The sequence below is a fragment of the Tyto alba genome, unplaced genomic scaffold (assembly GCF_018691265.1).
Source record: "Tyto alba isolate M040663 unplaced genomic scaffold, T.alba_DEE_v4.0 Super-Scaffold_14, whole genome shotgun sequence".
NCBI lineage: Eukaryota > Metazoa > Chordata > Aves > Strigiformes > Tytonidae > Tyto > Tyto alba.
The window spans coordinates 56,372,096-56,396,809 of record NW_024881276.1 but is presented as its reverse complement, the minus strand read 5'-3'; the positions used below and the strand labels follow the sequence as shown (position 1 = coordinate 56,396,809).

General features: G+C 49.3%; 1 protein-coding gene across 1 annotated transcript in view; it reads left to right on the top strand.

Moving 5' to 3' along the window:
• Positions 1-24,714, top strand: part of CASQ2 (calsequestrin 2) — a 35,750-nt gene that overhangs the window by 4,492 nt on the left and 6,544 nt on the right. Inside the window, exons 2-9 of the mRNA XM_033005184.2 lie at positions 9,849-9,933; positions 11,427-11,527; positions 13,708-13,819; positions 15,272-15,345; positions 16,457-16,587; positions 21,273-21,318; positions 23,744-23,798; positions 24,488-24,588. Coding sequence (XP_032861075.2) covers positions 9,849-9,933; positions 11,427-11,527; positions 13,708-13,819; positions 15,272-15,345; positions 16,457-16,587; positions 21,273-21,318; positions 23,744-23,798; positions 24,488-24,588 — 705 coding nt within the window. The remainder of the gene's footprint in view (positions 1-9,848; positions 9,934-11,426; positions 11,528-13,707; positions 13,820-15,271; positions 15,346-16,456; positions 16,588-21,272; positions 21,319-23,743; positions 23,799-24,487; positions 24,589-24,714) is intronic.

Sequence of the window (24,714 nt, the reverse complement as noted above, 5' to 3'; positions counted from 1 at the left end):
ACTCTTCTTTTGTCGCCTCTCTCCTATGACTCTTGCTCTGCACCACTGACTACTGAAAAGCACCTGTAATTTGAGTGGGGAAAAGCCTCCATACAGGGCAGTGCAGAGGTTGAACCAGGCAACCCCAGATCTAATAGTAGCTGCTCCTACTCTGTGGTGATGTTTACAAGAACCCTGCATGCCCTGTGGGCTGAGCACAGTGAAGAATCAGATGAAGGAGCCAGGCACAAGGCTTCACAATAAGTATTTAAGGGACAAATAAGAAAGCAAGCTGCTTGTCCTAAAAGGTCTCACCTTTAATGAAGAAGGGGCAAAAGAGGAAAAGACCAAAGCAGTAAAGCTGAGAAATATGTTCTGCTTTTCTTCTCTGTAGATCCCATACCATATTTTGTCCTGTCTCATACCACCACTTCTCTGACCTTCTTCCCTCTCCCTCTCATCTCTGAATCTCCTAAATATTGGGAAAGTTTCCAGTAGGCCAGACCCTGTCTCTAGGAATCACGTAGCAAGAGAAATGAGCAGTGGGGTTATGGGCTTTTATTTTCCACTTGAGAAGCTCTCTCCAGCAACTGAGGTTCTCTCACTACCATAGCAAGCCAACTGCAATGCAGACCATCGTCTCCATTACCCTCTCCTCTGCTGAAACTTGCTCAGTCCTGGCTCTCCTGTCATTCTTCCCTTGCCAGCTGTGTGCACATGTAATATCCTTAAAAAAAAACAGGTTTGTCAAGCCCAGATATTTTAGGCACTTCAATGCAACAGTTCCCCTGGGCTGAAAATTCATGGAGAACTGCCCCAGCACAAACCAGTCGGATTAGAGGTAAGAGAAGAGGGATGTGGTGCTCCTCTTTCCACATGAGGTCTAGGATCATCCCAGCCTCTAGCAATAAATGGCAGAACAAAGTGAAACTCCTTAACATAACTGGCTGATTCTGTAACATAAAGGAAAATGTCTCCTATGAACCTGGGAATATGAGTCCATGAGACTACATTGAATTAGATCCTCCCAGTGCGCAACCACAGCCAGTAGCTTCCTGTGGTGTGAGAGGGAACGATTTTTAATCCAGTAAAAGGCCAGGATTAAACTAAGTGTAAGGTCTAGATCCTCCCAGTTCACTTGAGAGCAAGGATTTATTTTCAAGTGTGGAAACTACTGCAGCTCCTTGCATGAGCTTCCAGCTCAGGATAGAAAAACTGGTGCAAGATCAGCTGGTTTGGGGGCAGTTCCACCCACATGGTCTTGAAATCTCTTCAGAGCAGATGGTTTCCTTGAGAGTTCAGACTCATGTAATATATAGCAAAAAGTCCTTCTCTGCTTCTGATGCCGCACAGAAAAAAAGTTTACAAGTTTCGATCTGTGTAGTTTAACCCAGAAATTCATAGGAACCAGGAGATGAGATTCTAGTTTATCTCCATCTCTAAGTAAAGCATAAATATAAATATAAACCCAAGCCCTTTTTTTAAGCAGCCTTCTCTCTTTGTTTCACAGACTCAGATTTCAGTCTTTTCCTTTGATAATGGACATGTTCCTGAGACAGTGACTCAACACAGTTTCCTGGGCTGGGTAGACACGTTATACAAGCCACGTTTACTGAGTGTCACAGAAACTGCCAGGTCTCTGGGTCCCTACAGAGCAAGTCCTCAAGGTGGGAGACAAGGCACACCTAGTTGGATAGGTGTGTGCAGAAGCCTACAGTGCAAGTGCCTTGTACATACATGTAATAAAAGAGGCGTTTTGGTTTCCATGGCTACTAAAGTAGTGGCTTCCACTACAGATAAGTTAATGCAAAAATAAGGAAGGAAGGGAAAGAAAAGGAAAAAGTGTGCACTGATTACTTTGCCCTTTGAGACCATGTAAGTAGGTCTTCATTCATCAACAGCCAGGAGAGCACTGATTTTTATCAGTAGCACCTAGGAGAATTTCACTCACTGACATTCCACTCACAAAGACAAGTTAGAGAGAGCTCCCTGTTTCACAGATGGGCACATTGACATCCAGGGACAAGTATGTGATGTGGTCTTTCTGTTTAACAGTGGCAGAAACAATTTCCAAGGCTGATTTGCCTGCTACTGCCCAGTTTCTTCCTTTGTAGTCCCTCCGTCAGTTCCCAGCAGAGTTTGGACTGGCTGCACGAGCAGCATCTAGCATAAGATCCTGCTTTCAATGCCATACGGCTCTTTGAAAGGCACCTTTCTCAGCTGCTAAAGTATGATCAGAGGTGTACTGACAGCAGTTCTCAGGGCCAAGACCAGCTGTAACCCCAGTATCTAAAGAAAACCGAGCTGGTTTCATCCAGAGACCCAACTTTTATGCAAATGTCACCTGGAGACGTGGCAGACCCCTGTGAGCTTGCTGACACAGTGCAAGTCCAAGTCTGCTTAGGCTTTGCAGGTCTTCTTGGCCCTGAAGCAAGGAGCTCTTCTCACTGTCCAGCTGTTGCAGGCGACCTCTGTAGGTGCCATGCAAGACCTTAAGCCTCACAGAGACTCCTTCTGTGTCACTCCTCCCTTCAGAAATGCAGTTGAGGGAAAATGTTGAAAAAAACTATCCTCTTAGGTCTTGGCCATCCTGCTGCACTAGTCAGCTTCCCCAAAAAGTGCCAGCAAGGGTTTCCAGTGCCTTCCTGCTGGGCTACTTCCCAGGGAGGCAGGGCCTCACTCTTGTATAACGAGGTGCCTTTGCCCCATCCTGAGTGGGTGGCCTCAAAAGGACTAGCTTGAGCTCACCCATGCCTACTCAGTGGACATGTGTGGTGTCTATAGTTCTCATTTCATGTTCTCTGCCCTGGACCTTGACATTTCTGAGGAGCCTGTCCGCGGGCTGGGGCAGCTGTTGTTCCGTGAGGCACACAGGGTACGGTGGGCCACGCCACGCTCGCCCACCCTGACCTTACTCCAGAGCTTGGTCTGCCGGTGCCCTTCATCTGAAACAAAACCAGTCAAAGCCTGTGACTGCCCTTCCTTCGTGCCTGAGCTTCATTTGTGGGGAGAATGAAAAGGGGATACGATAATTCTCTTTAAACACCCAAGAGGGAGGAGAGCTATTTAAGCACATAGCCTAAGGACAAATTAAACCAAGCATGGATAGTAGGAAGTCCCTAATCACCAGAGGAGGAAGACGAGGAGGGGAGAACAGCCCAATGAGTTTTAAATGGACGTTGACAAGGTTGTGATAGAGATTGAATGACACAGTCCCGGGTTTGATGACCAAAGATGTCCTTTTGCAGCCTCTGTCCCTAAATAACAGGCACCCAGGCAAGGAATCCATGGCCTAGGAAAGAAGTGACTTAGCAAAGTCCAAGTTCTCCTTTTCTATTTCCTTTGCGCATTGGGATTTACCCAGATACATGAGACAAAACCTTGCCTGAGGAAATAGAACAAGCAGCAACGGCGGAGAACTCAATTCCCGGCGGGGGGGGGGGGGACTGTAGAGCAGGGGTTCACCTCTCCCGCCCCGGCGCCCCAGGATGGGCAGCACTCCCTCCCAAGCAGTGCTGATGGTGCTCATTCCTGTGCGCTCCCTGGCACAGCTTTGGCGAAGGCCAGCTGCCGTACATGATATGTCCTTTTTCTGGAAACCCTGTCCGGCCCTGGCAGGCGACGGACTGCTGTCAGCTAGCAGACCTCTGATACCTCAAACCCCTGCGCAAAGAGGGCTGTGTATTTTTAAAGCTTTCCTCAGTTCTTATTTCACTCCTTGGGTGAAAGGCTTTTCTTGTCTCGAGGACCCCTCCATTCCCCCAGGGCCCTCCCTTCGCTGATCCTTCCCGCAGGTGCAGGGTGGGAGCTCCCAGCTCCCGCCTGCATCATCCTGGACTCTCCAGGGTTTCAGAGGTAATAGCTCACACACCCACTCAGTCAGAAACTCAAGAAATCTGGCTTGTCTTGGGAGCTGGAGGCGTAGGAATGTCATGGACAATGGTCTGCGGAGGTGAATGGACTGAAAATCAAGCATGCTTCCCTCCTCCAGGACCTATTGAAAGGAGCCAGCTTGTGCCCTGCATGGGCTTCACAGCAGCATCCAGCCTTCGGTTTCAAAGCAGCCGTCCTGAGGCCAGCCAGACAACAAGGCAGCGACCGCCTCGTTTTTGTCAAGGAAAGTCCCCAGCTTGCGCCTCTGGTCTCTGTTTTCTTGAAGGGGAGCTTAGTGGGGTGGCTCCCAGGCGCCCTCCCAGACCCCACAACCTGGGTCAGCCCACGCGCACACGCATGCCCCGGGCTGTCCTGGGAGTGCAAGCTGCCCGGCTGAGTCGGCAAAACATCTGTGATGTGGAGCCAGTGAGGACTGGCCAGGAGCAGGGGCAGGTGGCCCTGGCACCCATGGGTGCTCAGCGGCACGGGCATCGGCCCCGGTTAGCTCACGGCTGGGGAGGGAGGCTTTGGCTTACAGCTCGCTAAAATTAGGGATGCATGGTGCAGATAAAAATACAGCCCTAACTATGCAAAACCTTTAGGGAGGCAGCCAGAGAGCACATCGTATGTCTGACACGGCTGTGGGGCAATTAAAGCCCCGGGGAGGCGTTCTTGGAGTGTTACCTGTGAAAGCCACCTCTGCAGGAGTGACCTTTGGGTGTTCCATATTTGGGGACTTGCCTTTTAGTCCAAGGAGCAGCGACCACCCTTGGAGGGCAGATTCGGCAATAAACAGCCTCTCCGGGCAGCTCAGGTGGTGGAAAAGGGCAGGAAGGTAGAACCAACATGCTCTTCCCCAGTCCCCGCTGCCAGCAGGGTGGCCTCTCTAGTGGCAGCTGCTCAGCAGGCTTCTGCCCCTTCTCTTCGATCACCAGGAGGCTTCAGGACCCCTAATTCACCAGCCTGAATTATGCAAGAACCCAAAATGTTACTAGTGAGGCATGCAAGGGGCTGCTAGAGCACAGCACTAGGAAAGAGGGATAACCCCCTCTGCTCTCCAACAAACTTCCCACCAGTTCAAACAGCAGAGAACCCAACCATAGCGTGAAGGCAGGAGTCCTGCATAAGGATTCAGAGCTTCTGGGGAAATACCCTAGACTTTTCCCATCTCCTCCTGCTGTTTCTGAAAATAAAAACCTAACATTTTGGGATATAAAATCATCATCATTACATCAACCAGGTTCTGACCATCAACATAAACTGCAGCTTTAAAGAGAGTAGGAGAGAAACATCAGAGAAGTTTAGAATGCTTGAAGGACGATCCCTCATCATCTCCTGTTGCTCTCCTCCTTGCATTGCTTGAGTTTTGTGCTTCCACCTCTGCCAGCTAGGGAAACAGAAACCTCTCCATACTTAAGAGAAGTTTCCTCACTAGGGCTTTCACAGATACCCAAATGCCCCCCATGCTCACTCAGCCTGAGCAGCTGGGGAAGATGAGCCTTAGTGTCTGTGGGAGCTCCAGGCAAATGCTAGAGAAGTAGGAAGAAAATCCAGTCCAGAAAGCCATAATGTCACTCCACCATGAAAACAGACCATGCTGAGACACGCACCCCTTCTGCCCCCATTTGTAATCCTCTCTTTTGGATTTTGTCTGGCATTTAGCAGCAAAACTGACACCAAATGCAAGGTTTGGCACAATCGGTGCTGTCTGCAGCTGGAATAGGAGAGTGATCAGGTAGCCAGTGACACTTCTGCTGCTCTATAACCTAGGATTTCAGGATGACCCGGTGGGACTTCATATATTTCCCAAAAGCTTCCCAGCATCGCACCTAGGTTCCTATCGGTATAGTTGGCGTGAAGCTGAGAAGGTCTGGCAGGGAGCTCTTTCCATCCCCATTATTCAGATTGACACCATCCAAGATGAGGTGGTGCTTGTTTACTTGGTGGTACTCAAGCTTCACTTTGAGCAGGCACCTCTCACACATCCCAGAGGGCCGTGTACTTCCTCACACTTACCCAAATTCAAGTATGGCTATTATCTGAGGGGAGTGGGAGAAAGGAGGAGTGCTCCCAAACTCACAGCTCCTTTTCCCAAGGCTGCACAGGACACAGCTTGTGAGCCTGTGGCTAGAAAGTGTGCATTACAAAGGCTTCATGCACGGGAGAGGAAGGCTGCAAAATGCACGCGGGATATGAGCTTACAAGCTCCTGGGATCTTTGCTCATGCTCTCAGCCAGCTCTGCCTGCCCAAAGCTCCTGCTATACCTCAGGGACTCCGTGACCAGTTAGGTCCAGTTCTTCTAGAGCAGTTTCTCCCCTTCATCTCTCCATGCAGCTGTTGAAGCTAAATAACTTTCTATAGAGGCTGACACAAAGGCAAGGGCTCTGGATGGCCGAGACTTCAAGTAATATGATTTTAAAGGGAGGAGGAGGAGGGGGAGGAGGAGCGGTTGTGTTCTTACATTACAGCTGCCTCTGTCCCAAGGTCCTGAGCCAAGAGGATTGTCAAGATTAGAAACATTATCTGCATTCAAATCCCACTAGCATTATGGAATCAGAAGATACTGTAAGGGGATATATAAATGCTTGATACTGTAATGAGCAGGGGGCAACTAGCCAAGCTGCTGTTCCTCTGGCATACTCTATTATATTTTTCTGCCTTCTGGGGTTCAAATGTAAGTGTGGGAATACATCCTCACCCAAGCACTCATCACCTGCTGCAGAGAAAAGCAGGGAAAAGCAGAGAAAGCAAGGGCAGGAACAATGTCTACCACCCGAACCCCCTGAAAAAACCACCACGGGTACTGACGCCCTGCAAAGGTCTCCTGCATCCAGATGCTGCCACGGTGGAAAGAGCTCCCGAGAGTGTCATGTGGCATAAAGATTTCCCTGGTGCAAGCACCCAGTGCTCTGCAGATGGGCACAGGCTGTACCCCTCTCCTCATTCTCTCACTAGCATGGAAGTCCCAGCAAAGGAGGCAGGCTGCCCGCTCAGCTCCCAGCTCCGTCCTCGCGGGTGCACACCCACGCTGCACGCACGCCTTCTCCTACATACACACGCTGTTGGACAGCTTGTCTTGGGACGGGCTCTTTCAGAGGAACATCTCCGAGGTACCTATGGTACCCATGGTACATACACCTCCTAGAGACAGTCTTGCTAGACACAGTCACACAAGCCCTGCCACACCAGCAGGCACACCTGCAGTGCTACGGTGATCTTTTTTGCCTCTCGAGCCCTAATGAAGTGCACACTCCCACAGTCTCACACAAGGAGACTCCCATCAGCCACATTTTCTTGACGCATTTGCTCTTTCCCAGCAAGCCCCCGTGCTCATAGCTACACAGCCGCACCCACACCCCTCTGAAGAGCTACCTTGCTACGCTGCATGCCGACATACCTTACACCTGATCGATGCCTCCTCTCTTGCAAACATCCCTGCTCATGCCCAACCACGTGTCTGTAGCAGGTGTTGCGGCTTTTCTGCACATTCCTGAGCTCCTCCAAAGACCTCCAAGAAACGCTAGCAATCTCCTGTGGGCAGGAGTCAAGAATTATTGGGCTTAAACTGCCTTGACTTTGTCTGGCACATGGCTAACGTGGCTGTAAGTAAGTAGCTAGGTCAAGTATGGACTGGGCATGACTGAACAGTTGTCTTCCCTTGGGCTTTCTGCGTTTTACCTCTGGTCATGCCAGAGCCTCAAGCATTGACTCTGAGGAGCCTATTGCTGGTCTACACAACTGGCAACAGGCAGGGACATGCTGACAATGTCCCCAAAAACTGATGAGCCTACAGGCTCCGTCCTTTTGTCCAGTAAAGGCAGATCCCCATGATGAGGAACAGAAAACAGCTTCTCTACAGGCTCCGTCCCTTTGTCCAGTAAAGGCAGATCCCCATGATGAGGAACAGAAAACAGCTTCTCTCCCCACTGCCTGCTTGCAGATGCTTAGGGAGCTCACAAGAGTTGTCCACATCTCCCTGCATTATTGGCTACCAGCTGCTCTCAGGTGCTCTAACATGGGTGGCCATGGCCTGGTCCAGGAGATGGGGTGCCAGACGAGTCAGACCAGTGCTCAAATGCCTTATCAGTGGGTGTGCAAACACGGCCCAGTGCTCTCCCCTAATCGGGCAGCATCCATTGTAAGCACAAGCCCTGAACGTGCAGCTCCACCTTTATTTCAAAGTACTGGCAGAGAGCAAGGAAAGAGCAGTGAAACCACTTGTTTCCCACAGGACACGGGCACCCCTTTTGCCTCACATGGTGGCATTTCCCCCTAAAGATGACAGGCCAGGTAGCTGCAGGGGGATCAAGGTTGCAGTGATGCTGTGGTGGTTGCTGGAAAAGATGTCCTTCTGGAGGGCTTCATGACATGTATTTGGTGGAAGGGAGAAGGCAAACATGTTCTCCATCACTCCCCTTTGCCCAATCAAGGTCCCTGAGCCCCGATCGCCAGGGTGCCTGCTGTCCTCCCCCAGGATTTTGGGGAAAGGCTGTATGCAGCCAGCATGGGGAGCTGGCTGGCCCCATAATGTCCCAGTGCACAGGCGAGGGGGCTGCCCCACTGCTTTTGCTCCCTGATGCCTTTAATCACTGCCGGCTCTCGCAGTGGCTGGGCGCAGGCGGAGGCTATTTATAATGGGGGAGCCAAGGGGCCGTGCAGCCGTGGGGGCAGGGCCGCTGGGTGACATTCAAACTGGCTTTGAGGCTGGGGGAGGGTGCCAAAATGGGTCCTGGGGGAGGGTGTTCCTCATAAATCAGCCTGCCATCTCTCCGGCCATGGCTTTTCTTCTGTCCCCCTCCAGCCTCCCACTGCCAAGTGCAGGCAGCTGTGCCCTAATAGGGTCATTCCTGTCCCAGAGGCCCCCCCACCCTTTGTCCCCATCGTCCCCCCACCATCTGGCAGGGTTGGGATGGGGGGACAGCAAGAAGACCATCAGCATCAGAGGCATGCATGGAGCAGGGAGGGAGAGGGAGGAAAGGGCTCTTACAGCTTCTTGGTGGTCTCAAAGCATCATTACCACCTTGTAGGGTCTCTGACATGCTTGTGGTGGGGCTCAGTCATCTGGGGAGTAAGGGAGTTTATTTCCCAGGGTCACTGCACCTCTGTGGAGCCCATCTGGAATTCACAGGGGCTCACGCGAGGCTGCTCCCACCATGGGGCACTTGCAGAACGTCTCTCCTTTCATCACATATCTATTTTCACAAAACAGGCAGGAACTTGATATCTTCAAGAGGCCCCTTCGTCAAAAATGGTGGGAACAGGGGGCAGTGGTTTTGCAAAGCTGCGAGGAGGCAAATGTGAGCATGGCTGGGATTAGACTCCTTTCATTAAGAAAAAGAAGGGACCAGGAACTGGGGGTAGACTGAAGCCTGGACAGGTGACATGACTTTAAAGCATTTTATAGGAGGAGGGACCGCTTCCACAAAGCCAAGAGTCCGTCTGCTTTACTTTGCCGGGAGCCTGCTTTGGCAACCCCATCACATGTGTGAAGGAAATGTGATGCTGCAATGCCCTGCATCCTCTCCAATTGCAGCCACCGGTGCCTGGTACCAAGCACTTCCAAAGTTAAAATGTCCATGGTGCCCACATGTCATGCACCCCCGCAGGAGGCGACCGAGGCAGAAAAAGGGAGACAGCTTTTGCTTTGTGTCAGTGGCATAAGTTTTTCTCCCAGCCATGTTCACTGCTTTGGTGTCCCCGGTTTGGTTGGGAGCCCTGTCCTGATGCCTGAGTGTCAAACGGCAGTTAACGGCACGTGGTATCGCCAGCAAACTTGGTGCTGCGACACAGTGGGAAGAAACCCAACCCTTGTGACCTCCAGGCAGCGTTATCTCAGCAGGGAGGCAGCATGTGATGCCTCCCGCCCGTTGGTGCTGTCCGAAAGCAGAATGTGGGTCACTTGCGTCTGTCGCGCCATGCTAGCAGGGCAGGATGCCCTTTAGCTACCCTGTGGCGTTAATGTTGCTAACATTAGTCTATCTGGTTTCTCCCACAGCTGGCGGCTCAGGTCCTGGAGCCCAGGAGCATCGGCTTCGGGATGGTGGACTCCAAGAAGGATGCCAAGCTTGCCAAAAAGCTAGGTGAGTCCCATGTCCGATGTCTCTGGAATAGCTTGGAGGGAGTGATGCCCAACAGCCATTACCACAGAGGACAGCCAAATCCTTGACATCAGGATGGGGAGGGTGATGGTGGCAGTTGCGCACTGACCACCTGCCCACCCCAACAGGGGCAGGATCAAGTTGGGCTGGGGGGGTGTGGAGGGCAGTGAGGATGAGAGGGATGAGTCGAGACCCTTCCAGCAAAAAGCTTCAAGGCTGAGAGTGCCAAAACAAAACCAAACCGAGTGAAAAAGAAAGCCAGTACATTCCATAGTGATGACAGTGGGGAAGCTCAGAGCTCGATGAGCAGAAACTCCAACTAGGTGCCATGGAGTAAGTCCACGCTCTTCCTACACAGAGACAGGCCTGACACGGCAGTGCAGAACCAAAACCTACAGGGAAATCACACAGGCCCCCAGATGTCACCTGCTCAATGGCAGGGTGACCCCCGGCCACTAATGGGAAAGCCACACAGCCTTGCAGTGGTTTGGCAGTTTGGCAGCCAGGTGCCAACCCTTCTGACTGGTCCCCAGAGCAGAAGAGGAAACCTGCTGTAAAGGTGAAAGCATTCACCACTGGAAACTGCTGCCTTCCAAGGGGCTGGCGATCCCTTCATATTTTAGCCCACAAAGCAATATGGCTCATAAATACAACACCATAAAAATATACCACTAAGCTTAAGGTCAGAGACTGTTTAAGCATACCGGACTATATGCTGGACTGTAATTTTATTTCCTAAATTAGAAGATGTGTGTGCTGGTGGAAGCTAACCTAAAGCTGAGAGCTTCTGCCTCTCCCAGAAGGAACAAAATACCAACCACCTTGGCCTGTGGTACCCTGCCATCGTGCACTGCAGGAGCTCAGTACTGCTGATTTTGGAGCCTCTACCGAGATGTTGTGGCACCCAGTCCTCAGTCCAGTGATATACCATTCAAATCTGCCAGTCTGCCATCGATGGCATCTCTACTATAGGTTTCTAACCCTTTTGCCAAGGCTAGCTAAGCCTCAGAGAGGCTGCAGCTCACTTTGGCTTTCAGGTCACTGTTTATGGTCACATAGTTCGGCCTTCTCCAGGCACAGAGCACAACCTGCATCAAAATCCATTTTTCATTGAGCGGCAGGTTGTTAAAATTTGGGATGTCAGTTAGAGCCCATTATTATTTACTGCAAGATAGATAGCCAAGCTAAATCAAGTTCCTGGTACAGAATTTTTCCATCTGTGGCCAAACTGTGACCTGAACGAAAAGTTCAGCATTTGGGAAGAAGCTAGCACAAGTTCTGGCTGGCGTCTGTCCCTCGTGCCATGAAACATCAGTCATGAGATTTCTCAGGTTGTTCCTAACTGCACCAACACAGAGAAGTGGCAATTGCATTTTCCCAAGAGGCACTGCTAGAGTAACAAGCAAGATACTCTGTAGTAAAAACACTTTTAGTGGTGTGTTGACCACATTATGCTTCCTGTCTCCTTCTTTCAGGCTTGGTTGAAGAGGGAAGCCTCTATGTCTTTAAAGAGGAGCGATTGATTGAATTTGATGGGGAACTGGCCACGGATGTCTTGGTGGAATTCCTCTTGGATGTAAGCACAGATAATCTTGGAGCTAGATAAAGCCTCTCTGAAAAGACCTTGCAAATACTCACTTTGCTAAAAACCATAGGTTTATCTTTATCTGAAATTTCATCCCTGTTTGCTGTGCACTGGTAGAGACGACATCTGCCAGCTTCCCAAATACTTCTCTGACCATGAGTTCCCAGGAAAGCTGGTACCTTTATATGCCACCAACCACTTATAGCTTAAAGATGTTCTGCTCTCTTTCCTGTTTACGGAGTATTTGCTTGGAAGCAAGCAACAATCCCACATAACTAACTGCTAGTCATCCATCTCAATTAGCAAGCTGGTGTGCAAGCACTTTGCCATTTGCAAAATCTTTTGCTCTTTTTTTCTTTTAAAAAAATACAAGTTATTTAAAAAAAAAAAACAAACAAACAAACAAAAACCAAATAAATCCAAGAAGTAACATTCTCATAGAGCAACTAAAAAGAGCTCAACTCATTGAAAAAGGTATATGCTGCAGACTATTTGCCCATTTCTAGACACTACCTCACAAACAGTGTAGTGCACTACTGCCTCTTCAGTGAACTTACTGAATTGCACTGCCATGATTAAGGCCCTAGGACTTAGTGCTCTCAGGTCATGTTGTGCAGGGGCTCAACTGTGTGCTCACCTTTGTGCCCAACTACAAAAGAGATGCTGACTCCCTCATCAGCGTGTTGCACTTCTCTTTCTTTACATTTTATTCCTAGGAGAGGCAACAGCTCACAAACATGGTCTTTGCTTTGTAGTGAAAACATTTTGCAGCAGCTTGGCTTTCCTTTGAACTGAGGCTCCCTTTATGGGCAGCCGTGAAATAATGAAGACAAGGGAGGTAAGGTGAGCACTGGAGCTGGCAGGGTCTGTTTCCCACTGTGACAGATTGCCTAAAAGGTCACCTGCAGCGCAGGAGTGCTGGTGGGGAGAGGCATGGCCAGGGAAAAGAAACAGCTCCCTAGGACCTTCTCTCTCCTACGGCGATGTCTGTGGCTGCATGCAGCAGGTATCGTGGCCAAAACACGTGCAAGTGGCTTCAGGGGAAGAAATGGGCATCAGCCCCACCCAGGAGAGCAAGAGGGGGATCCCTGATGCCCGTGGCTCAGGCCGCTGTGGCAGCGGGGAGCTGCACACGCCGCGGTGGACACAGCAGGGGCGCAGCCTTATGCTGGAGCGTCACTCGCGAAGGGTGCGGCGTAAGGGGCATTGGGAGGTTTTGCTGGCTGTGCTTTGTGGTGTGCCACTGAAAAAATGTGTTCTGAGAGCCGAGGAAGAGAGCAAGGATTTCTGTTTGTGTGTTTGACACGCAAGAGGGAGAATACTCAGCAAAGCAAGGAAATAAAACCAAACACATCTGCGGTGCCGCAGCAGCCTGATCTCAGAGGAAAACAAACCCAGAGGTTCTCTACTCCTCTGTAGTCCGTACAGTGCTCTGCCTGCATTTTTTTTCCCTAGTGAAACCACACCCGATTTACACCAGTACTACTGGGTACAACAATCAGACTGAATCTTTCCACCAGCAGTGGCTACTCAAGAAAACATAAAAAAAGTTTGGATCAACGACAGGCTGAAGCAGCAGATAGGTCTTCCAACTTTCTCATCAATACTGTGGGGTGTCTGGGGCCAAAGCATGGGTTTAACCCATTCTGTGTAGGAGGATCAGCCAGGAAAATTCACATCCACACTTTCCGCTGCTCCGAAACACTGCTTTGCCTTGCTCTAACGTGCTGGTTTTAATGTTTTCCAAAAGGAAGTTCTTTACAATGACCTCTTCCAGCAAATAGCACTTGAAAACAGATATCCATCATTCACAGCTCACAGTCCTCACATCACCTCTATTTAACTGCTCTTTCTTCTCAGCCTCGCTAAAGCCAGCTGCAATTGCTACCCCTTATCTCTCATCACAGCAGGTCCCTCAGCATCTATTTGGGTTACCTAGACCTCTCTCAGCTTCCCTCTTAATGCTTCAACCTATGCAGTGAACCTACTAACAGCTCCATCTGAAGGTGACCTGCATCTCTCAGTGAAGGCAGAGAGCACTAAGTAGGGATTCCAGCAACAGGGAAATTAGGTGACCTCTTTCTCCCCACTTAGGCTGCTAGTGACACACTCTGCCAGGCATAGGTTGATGCTGAAAATCATTGTGTTATTGAATGCATTTGTCATGGCAGCTGCTAGAAGACCCTGTCGAGATCATAAACAACAAGCTGGAGCTTCAGGCCTTTGACCAAATCGACGAGGAAATCAAACTCATCGGCTACTTCAAAGGAGAAGACTCGGAACGTAAGATGAATATGTTCTTCATGGGGCTTGAAGCCTGGCTGGGGGCTTCGGGGGTCAGGCACTGTTTCTTCTGCATGAACATTAAAGGTGTTTAGGGGTATATGGCAAGCTGTGACAGTGCAAATGTTGCTGGAGGATGAAGTGGGGTTGCAGACAAGTTTCTGCTGTTGCTATGTGTGAGCCCATTCCTACACCAACAGCAGAGACCCTTCTGCAAGGTGTCTGCTGGCAAGAGAAAGGGGTGATAATCCAGGGGCTCATGAAGTAAAGTACGTCTACCTTATCCAAAATCAGCTGAGGTTACTGTTACACTGGGTGAGCACCTAAAAGGAGCAAAGCTCCCCTGCTTATGAGCAGCGAGCCCAAAAGGTCAAAGAAAGAGGGAGGGAGGCAAAGGGAAAGAGAGGGACACGCATTAAATGCTAACTTGGCAAACCTACAGCAGTGAGCAGGACACCTTAGGGCAGCCGGGCAGACGCACTGACCTGTTTCTCCTTGCTGAACCCCAAGACTGAGAAGAAGCCGGTCCCATTCCCTGAGGGATGTGCAACTCAGGGACCACTCCAAGCAAAACCATCAGCTTTCGCAAGTCTTGAGAAACCCTCGCCTGAGACTCTCCCTGGCAAGCCCCAGGCAGTCTCCCCCGCCAACCCTGAGCACTCGCCCTGCTCTCTGGGAGGTGTTGGCAGTCTGCACCCTGCACTTGCAGGGCTTGCCTTTAGCAAAAAAACAGGTATACTTACCTGAACGCGCAATGTATCACCAGGTCTGCTGCACTGCAACAGCCCATCCACCTCTCTCCCTTCAGCTTTCTCACCTGCTCAAAATGAGCTGCAGGGCAGCTCAGGCAGGGCTGTGCCCCAAACACTGTTCAGTAATAAGTATTTTGAAGAAAGGTGGGAAATACCTGTTGTAAAGCGCTCTCACCAGGCTGAGAGCATCCTTCCTGACCCCAGCTGAGGATCTGATACCAGTAACAGTAAAAACATACCTCATTCCTGCCCCCTCCTCCTGCAGCAGGAGGGGGGATGCCTAATCATGCTTGGTGACTGTTTAGGGAATGGCAGCGATCAATGCTGGAACAACTCCATGCATTTCCCAGGCTGGACCACTGCTTGTGCAAGAGGGCAGCTGCAAACACCCCTATCAACAGGCTGGAGTTTTAACCCCTGGACCTGCTTCACAGGGCTGCTGATTTCAGCCTCAGTTAAGCATGACATGCTGGGATCTGTAGTTTTCCTGAGCACTGTGGGGCTGCGCAACATTTGTCCTGTTCACTTCACATGGAATAGTCCTTGTTTGTAAATCCTGGAAGGGTGGAAGAAGCATAGTGCCATCATCTGATATATTTTGCAATAATTTATATTTGTTCTTCCTGGTGCCTTCTGTGCTGATCAGAGTGTGGCCAGCCATCTGTGAAATCCCTTCTTCATTCCCCTTTTCTCCTTCCAGATTACAAGGCATTTGAAGAAGCCGCTGAACACTTCCAGCCATACATCAAGTTCTTTGCCACCTTTGACAAAGGGGTAAGCATCCACAGACCTCCGTGGAAGCTCACAAACTCCACCACCTGTTTTCCAGCAGCTCAGGATATTCCTAGACTTAACATCTGGCTCCAGGTTCTCGTTTCCAGTGTTACTGTAATTTGTGGTATTGGTGTCCGCATTTGGATTTGGCCCTGTCACAAGATCAAAGGCCCTTTCTGCAGCGTGGAGGCAGGTCCTGATCTGGGTTTGGAAACCAGCCCCATTACATTTGTGGGGCCTTGACACTGGCTTTGCTCTGTCCCAGTGCTTGAGACCAGTAGTGTAGAGAGCATCAGTGGTTTTTTAACCAAGGAAAGATCCGTTCATATTTTGTTGGCCACCCCTAAGAGTGCATGCTCTGAGAGAGAGCAAGCACCTTGACCTCAGCTCTGCTACTGGGAGAGACACTACATAGGCAAAGAGTTCATTGTGTAGATGTTTTCCGCTGCAGTCACTCCCTGCACTGGCTCTTGCTCCCACCCGGGGGGTGTCCGTGGAGGGGTGCGTAGCTGGGGGACCCCCCCCAGCCCCCTTTGTGGGATCTCTCCCTCCGAACGCTTCACCGGGAGGAATCTACAGGTGATGCGGATACGAGCTTTTGTACCAAAGGATTCTGCACCATTTTCACTGGAAGATTAAAGAGAAGCCTGAGTTTGGGTTCCGTTTATTTCAAAGCAAAAGATGCTTTTTAAACATCAGCTGGAATCAATACTGCTGGGTCCAGGGTATTTCATTTGGCTCACCGCAGAATTAAAATCAGAGCTTGGACAGTCAAAGCAGTAATTGAATTGTCCCCAGTATTATTTTATTTCCGCACCTAGATGCCTTTGAAAATTTTTATTCTTATATAAGGCAGAAAATTATTTCATATTATATTTGCAACGGATAGTTGCTGGTGTCAGATGGCTTGTTTTAGTTAAGCCTGATTGGGGAGCAGTGGCTTACTCAGTAATATGGTGCGTTAAAGGTAGAAAAAGAAGGATAGCGATCCTGCAATCAGGGATGCGATAACAAAATAGCCGCTTTTTCCCCCAAGTTTCTCCTATGTCTTTTAAAGCCAGTGTTTAATTGTGTCAGGTTCACTCACTTCTGACCATCTGCACTGCAACAGGTTGCCAAGAAGCTAGGTCTGAAGATGAATGAGGTGGATTTCTATGAACCATTTATGGATGAGCCTGTCCACATCCCTGATAAACCTTACACAGAAGAGGAGCTGGTTGAATTTGTGAAGGAGCACAGAAGGTATGTAGTGTACAGGACACTCCTGGCCATGGGAAGCAGTTAAAGGTGTCTGTCATCTCAGGCTCACCCCTCTAGGGCATCCCTCTCAGAAAAAATTAGGATGACGACCACCTTTTGGCGATTTGCTGGCCCAGGTTTGAGATTGTGGCTGTGATCTTTTCCTACTCCCAGAGCTACAAGGGTCTGTGCTGCAATCAGAGCCCACCACCATGGGACTGTGACAACACAGTTTCTTCCCTCCTCCTCCTCCCTGGTTAGTCCTCCCTCTAAGAGCAGGGAGGCTTGCAGGCGGTGGAGAGAGGAAACCCTGCCCTACTTGCCCATGCTTCTAATTTAGGTCTGTACAGAAGATGATCTTCTCCAAGGCCTGGCAAGACAAATCCAAATTCTGTCCATTCCCCTCCCTCCCCAAAACAGCTTCACTAAGGGTTATATTCCTCTCCTGATGCCAGGTACATCTGCAGGCAAGATCTGAGGTCAGACTAAGCTTGAAGAAACCGTGATGGACTAAGAGGCTCCTGCTGACCGCAGGCCCTGAGAGGAAGCCACTGCTGTTATGGCTGTGTTGGGTCTCATGTGGCAATGGTGCAGAGCAGCAATCAGGTTTATTGCACAGTTGTTCAGGGTCTCAGCTAGCAGCAGTCTGGAAGTGACTAGAAAAGCTGACCCCATTTTAAATATAAGGGCACGACTACCTATGAGGTGCTGTGTTTTTACACCATTAAAAAACCAGCACAGGATAGTGACACAGGCTATCTGATGCTCCTGCAACTGCAGTTCCTGGCAGACAGTCAAGGGGCCAGAAAAGAGTTCAAGAAAAGCAGAGCCGTCGATATGGTTAGGGGACCCCAAATCGGGCTGAGCTGGGGGTTTGTGTTCACACACAGAGGATTTTAGAGACAGGAGATAATCTCCAGAATCTGCGAGTCACCAGACTTGGAAACAGATCTCTGCTTTTTCTGAAATATGAAGGGGTCCTCTATCTCCCATGTACTCGCAGGTCACTTTGTTGACCTCCTGGACTTCCTGACATCAGCTCTTCCCATCTTTTTTTCCCACGTTCTTTCTGTCAAGAGCAGCATCAGGAGGCTGGTTAAACACAGGCAGCTAAATGCTAGCTTAATAAGGCAAGCTCTCTACCAGCACAAAATTGCAGTGGAAACCCCCCGGGTCTTACATATTTTAAGTGGTTACATGGTGCCTGCTAGGAACAAGGGTGTGGGCTGTATATTTTGCAAGTGCCGAGGCTCAGAAGGGAATTGAAAGGAGTCTCATGAAATGGGATGCCTGAAATCCCAAACCTGCCAAGGTGCAGACATGGCAGGGGGAAAACCCTGAGGTGTCAGTGTCCCCAGCAGTTAATGCCGAGTCTCTCAGAGCAGAAGTGCTTCTTCCTGTCTTGCCACCAATAAAGGACCTAAAGACAAAGGCTGGAAGTGGAATTAGTTGGACACAGAGATGATCAAGTCTGTAGCGAAAAATGAAGTGACCTCAGCAGTTACCAAGTGCTGGTTCCCTGTAGACAACTCGGCAGGATCTTCTCCTCTGCAGGAAGGTATAGAGGACCATTCACCACCTCCACCTCACACAGCAGACTTTTCCACCTCACCCCAGATGGCAGGCATGGGCTATCCCTCTGCTGAGGTGCAAAGCCCCACTGCCACCCCTCCATCCCTCAGAAGGACCCCTGTCACATCACTGGCGAAAGCTCCCGGTGCTCAGCAACACCCAGGCTCTTTGGCACACCTTAAACAGACCTTCCAAAAAGAGTTCCCTGCTGCTGTGCCCAGACAGGCTTCACCACATCTTCCTCCAGCCCTGCACAGAAATTTGGGGTCTGCTGAGCTTTCGCTGCAGCCTCAAGACAGCTGAAGCTGGTGCCCAGGAGGAGCCCGTAGGCAGACCTTCCCGGGCAGCTGCAGGTGGTGGTGGGGAAGTTCATCCTCTCCTGAGAAGGTCAGGAAACCAGTGCTGAGCACGGTGGTGTGACTTGTCCGAGGTTGCACAGAAGGTGGGTGTCCAGCTGGGGGAGGGTGGCCAAGCACCATGACTCCAAGGTCTCAGCCCAGATTTTGCTCTCAGTTGCACAAGTACGATTTACATGGTAGTTCCTCTGCCAGCAGCAATAGGCCTCTGGGTTTTGCATGCAAAATGCTGGGGCTGGACACCCCTCCCACCCCTGTTCTCTGTAATTTCAGCATAGCAACATGAGGGCTGAATTCTGCTCCCTCTTACTCATCTAACCCCCATTTACTCTGCTCCTTCCAGCATAGAGAAGTAACCAGAGTAAATCTTGAGTAAGTCCACAGCAATCAGTACACATGGGTGTGATCAAATCCTTCCCACCACGTTTCCTTTCTCCAAGAGCTGCCCCCATAGAATGGGTAAGGAAAGTGTCTTGAAAGCCAGGTACAAGCATAAGTACATAATATGCATTCACCTGACATAATCTCTAGTTTCTGACAATCAGCAATGAGGAGACTAGCTGGATCAAAATTTATTTCTCTCGTCTTATGCTTATTGGCTATTTCTTCAATATATATAGTAATTTTTTACCTCATTTCTATTTTGATGCTGAAAGTATCCAATTGTAATGACTTCAGCGGCTGAATTATGCGTTGCATCAAAAGAGCATTCCTATTTGTTCACTTTATACCTGCTACTGAATAAATTCACTGTGCGCCTACTAGCTCTTTTAGAGGAAAAATGACTAGCCATTCCTTGTTACACTATATTTTTCTTTACTATTCCCAGTTTTTTAGACCTGCTGCCAATTCTCTTTTCAGTCACCTCTTTTACAAGATAGAGATTCCTGTTTGGAATGACCAAACAGGTCATTCCATACCTTTGTTCACCACTGCCATGTTTCCATGTCCCTTTTTCAGTTGTTCCATATAATTTCTGTGATGGGAAGACCAGAACCACACATACATTCACTGCGGAGGTGCATGGTGTAGTTGTCCATTGCCATGATGGTATGATGTGTCTTACTCCTTAGTCGTTTCCCTACTGTTTGTAACCTTCTTTTTGCCTTTTGCCTTTGGGGCTGATGCTTTTTCTATTTGTGATACCTGGGCCCCTTTCCTGAAAGGCAATAATTAGTTATAACTAATTTAGAACCCATTGTTGCACCTGTATAATCAGGGATGGTTTTCTGCATGTGCATTACTTTCTATATGATTATCTATCATGCAGACACTCAAGTCTCAGGAGATCTCTCTGTATCTCCTCATAGTCAGGCCTGTGCTGGATGTCAAAGAATTGGATACGATAAGCAAATGCTGCCATATTCCTATTTCCCATCTTTTCCAGATTATGTAAGAATATGTTATGCATATGATCATGCCAGAGCATATGCTATGAATCTTAACTGGTTAATTTCCTCTGTTGTGAAAACTGACCATTCATCTCCACCCTTCATCTCCCAGTGTCAATAATCCACAAGAGGATCCCTCCTCTGATCTAACTGCAGCTCAGTTTCTCTGAAAGCCTTTAGTAAGGGACCTTGGCCAATGGTGCTCTGAAGGCAACTTTGTCACATTGACCAGCATACCTTCTCCCACTCATTGACTTTCTCTGGGAACTCCAGCAGATCCACGGCCATAACTTTCCTCTTAAAGGCCACATATCTCTTGTTCTATCATGTCATATTCCTTCAGAAGTCTGTTAAGTCTACTTTTGCTGGTAGCACCGTGCCCATAAGGAAGTCGCCCTTCCAGATCCATGACTCCTCAGGTCCTTTAGGAACCTCTGAAAAATGCCCCTTGTTTCCACTGCTCTGGTCATGAGGCAAGCCAGGGTACACATCTCGTTGATGCCACCTGGTTCTGGCAACATGCTGCTACTCCCTTTACCAATCTGTTCTAGGCCATCATTGACCGACACTTCTCTTTGCAACAGCTCCCAGGGCTGGTCAGCCAGGGAGCCCTCTTTTGCGGGGGAGCCTCCCTGAACACATGATGACACAGCAAGCAGAGGGGCAAAGCATTGCTTGTGCTTGTCTGCTGTCGCCTTGTGTTCCTTGGGTGTCCCTTTAGCACCTCAGTCACCTCTCAGCCCGCCAGGCTCTCTGACAGGCTTCCTGCTACAGATGTGTCTGAAAATATTTCTATTAAAATTTTTTGTCCTTTATGATCTACTCAAAAAAATTTGATTTGGCCAGTCTTGTGGTTTACATTTTCTTGACAGTGGTTATTAGGATCTAAATTTTCTTCCCAGAGGTTATTCTGTCTTCTTTGCTTTAGCGGAGTTCAGAAGGATTTTTATGGTGGAATTATGCTAGATAAAACTAGGAGAAAAGGGGAACAAAGCCCATTAGGAATGTCCCAGGGACTGCAAGACAGAAGTGAATGGGTCACTTCGTGCTCTCAGCACAGAGAGAACAATCTGCCATGTGTGGGACTAACTAACCAGCACATCCCATCACAGAGAGGCGTCTCATCTTCCCAAGCGCACATAGCAGCTGCAGTGATTCCAGTGAGGGCAAGGGCAGGGTTTTATCAACAGAAATAAAAGCACAAGTTGACCTACTGTGCCCCCATGCTTGCATTCAAAACGTGGTGGCTGGCAGCGATGACTCAATCCACCAACCAAACGTGCCATGGTGACCTTTTCTGCGGCACCATCAGCGTCGTGTGTGACGGTGCTGGATGCACCCTCAAAGAGAATTCCTGTCTTCCTTTCAGGGCCACCTTGCGGAAGCTGCGCCCAGAGGACATGTTTGAGACATGGGTAAGCACGTGCGGGTGAGAAGCCTTGCATCCCCTGCTAGCTTCCAACAAGAAACTCCTGCTCAAGAGCTCCAACCTCTGGCTGGGCAGAACATTATCTTTCCTTCCTTGCAAAGCCACCGTCCCTCCCCTGGGAAGAAGGGAAAGCCTTGGCTGTGGTGCCCGGTGCCCGAGTTCAAACAGTGTGCTCAAATGCTTTGCTCAGCAGTGGTGGACAGCTGAGAGGGGTCCTGTTTGCTCCACAGAGGGAACAGGGAAAGCTAATCAAAGTGTGCCAGGTGGGTGGCTGTGATGTCCTTGGGAAGGACGCTCTATCATCTCATCTAACGGGCATCACTGCTGGTGATGGGGTGATTTCAGCAGCTGGCTGGCTGAGCGAGCTACAGAGATTGTACTGAACAGATGACTCATGGAAATTGTACCAGAGCAGTTGTACAATTCAAAATGTGAGTGAGGGAAGGCAGTTCAGTTAATTATATAGATTACGGAGGAAATTGTGCATTGATTGCACCTCTCACGGTGTGAGCAAGCTGGAAGTCAGTGATTGTGAAGAACTAACCAGTGGTTTGGCACCAATCACACACAGAGGACTCTCCTGGTCTGCAAGGGTGGGGAAGAGGCGAAGGGTGAAAATGAAGGAAAAATCATGTATAACAAATTATCCCTTTGCTCTGAATGAGTGTGATGTTAATAGCCAGTCAGGGACCTTCAAGTGCCAGTTGAGTGCTGAAAACCAAAGTTGAACAGGTGTTTTACAGTCGCTAAGGAAGATGCAGTCATTCCTCCAAAAAGCTTGGCATATTTGTAACCGCGTTCAGTTGCCTCCTTGCTTGGCTGTGTAACATGAAATGCTGCGGGACTCCCAAGCACCAAAAACCTTGGGAGTCTTTGATACAACAAGGCGAGAGGTGATAAAACTGAAACGGGAGTTACAAGCCACTTAGGCATGACAGTTTTTCATTTTGTTTTGAAATGCAAATTCTGTATAGAAGATAGCTGCCTAGATCTGCTGAAGTGCCTCAAAGTTTTTCATGGGGCTTCAGTGGGACCCAAATTTCACACACAGTGGTTTTGCTTTCATACTGAACATGTTCTAAAATAACCTCAGGAAAATTGTGAATTATCAGCAGTGGGTTGATCGTTTTAGCAGCAGCCTGGGAATACAGAGCTTGTCTCCGCTGTGAGCAGGGGACTCATACCTACAGGGGACAACGGGCTGGATTCTGATCTTGCTGCAAGTTCAGAACATCCTCAGTGCCTTCACTGGAGTTACTCCAGTTTTGTTTGCTGCCTTGGGCGTCTGAATAGAGCTATATTATATAACTATATATAAAATTATATATTTCATATATATATATATTATTTTGTTGTCACACAATGCTGCTGGCAAATGTGGAGAAAAATCAAGTCTAGATTTTGCCAGCTGTAAGTGGTCTGAATCCCAAGTAAATCTGCCTAGAATGCCCCAGTGAAAACATATTCCCTGAAGACGCCAGCAAAGGCCCAGCTTCCACTATTGTTTTTAAAGATAATGTTTTCCACTTAATCTTTCAGGGCTTTTTTTCCTTTCAGTTTTTGATGGTGGCTTTGTCACCTCTGGGCTCAGCAGGGAAAAGAAATTAGCATTTAGATGGGAATTTTTTCTCGCATTAAAACCAATTGAAATGGAAACCAGGACCAGCAGCGGGTGAGGAAGGCGAAGCCGATCCATGGAATAATTCAGAGATGACATTCATAGCAGGCAGATGATGAACCGGCTGGCAGATCCACTGGCCTTTGCCAATATCATTACCCATTACTCACATACCTTATGGAGAAAAGCAGTCCACCAGGCTGTCATTTCTGTCCTGCACTCATTAGAGCCCTGAAATGAGCCTCCCACTCAATTCCCCTCATTGCTCACAGAGACCCTCACCTAGAGCAGAGACCCTTCACCTCCCAAAGGGGACCAAGTGAGCCACCTCACCCCTCATATTGCCAGCCCCCGAAGGAGCATGTTTATGGCTTGAGCATGGTGGCAGATATTTCTTGCCCTGCATACCATTTCTGGCAGCTGCAAATTTATGAAAGTAGGTGGCCTCAGGCATGGAGGGTGAGCTCATATTCCCATGCTAGAGAGTCCTTGACATTCTCTGCAGGCAAGGTTTTGCCCCATCCCTCATCTTTGCCATCTTGGTGCCCACTTCATTTTTAGCTGAAGTGCTTCATCAACTCTACCCAAACTACCCACTTCAGCGCCTAATACCTTCACAACTTGGCCTCGCCTCGGCTCCCTTTTCTAGTGTCTCAGTGGGGCTCCAGCCAAGCCTCCCTTTGCAATCATCATGTTTGTTTGAAGGCATCCCACCACTCCTCATATCCAGCAACCTCCCAGACTGTGTCCTCCCTCCCTGGACCGTCAGTAATAGTTTTTTTTTTGTTTTCAGGAGGATGACATGGAGGGAATCCACATCGTGGCCTTTGCTGAAGAAGATGACCCAGGTAGGAGGCCATTTTCCTCCTGGTGTGACTCTCCATCACTCAAGAAAGAGTAGTTCCATGTGCTTTGTTTGCAATGTGGATCCCCCAGCCCTGGCCAGGATGGGGAGCCCCAGCCTGCCAATATGGGGAGCTGGGATGCTTCTGGCTGTTTACACTAGTGGGTGCACTAGCCGGCATCCAAATTCTGGATGTAAACAGATGGCCAGCTGGGAAAAAGAAGTCATCCCTTCCACCCCAGTTGCTAGGATTTGCTCCCTAACTGCATCTGTCTTGCTGTGTGGCTCTGGGAAAGTGCTAAGGGCTGGGTGTGTGATGGGCACGCAGGAAACCCAGGGGCATCAGCTCCTGAAAGCCGTGGCGTTGGTGCTGCTCAGCGCCATCGGCATGCTGAAAAGCTTTGGCCTCTCGGGGGCTCAGTTCCTCCCTCGCTGCAAGAAAATAGTGACATTGTTCCACTCCACGGAAAGATTACGAGATTTAATTCATGTGTAACTAATTTCAATACCCGGGGAGGATGCTCAAAATTAAAAGTCTTATTATCAGAAGAAAGATCTGGGAGACAGCATTTTAATGAGAACTATAAACAACTCATGTGTGCATAGCAGGGTGAGGGAAGTTGAAAACCCCACAAGCAAAAAGTGCCTGCATGTTTGCAGGAGAGAGCTGCAGAGGTTCATGTATCGTTTCAGATGGTTTTGAGTTCCTGGAAATCCTGAAGCAGGTTGCCAGGGACAACACTGATAATCCTGACCTGAGCATTGTCTGGATTGACCCCGACGACTTTCCTCTGGTGAGTGGCAGGGGCTCCTTGCCTTTCTTGATTTAATTCATGGATTGGGGCGGGAGTGGCGTGTGGAGTGTCCACAAGTGCAGGAATTGCCCCAGGGAATTTGGGACAGGGAAGGACAGGAAACCA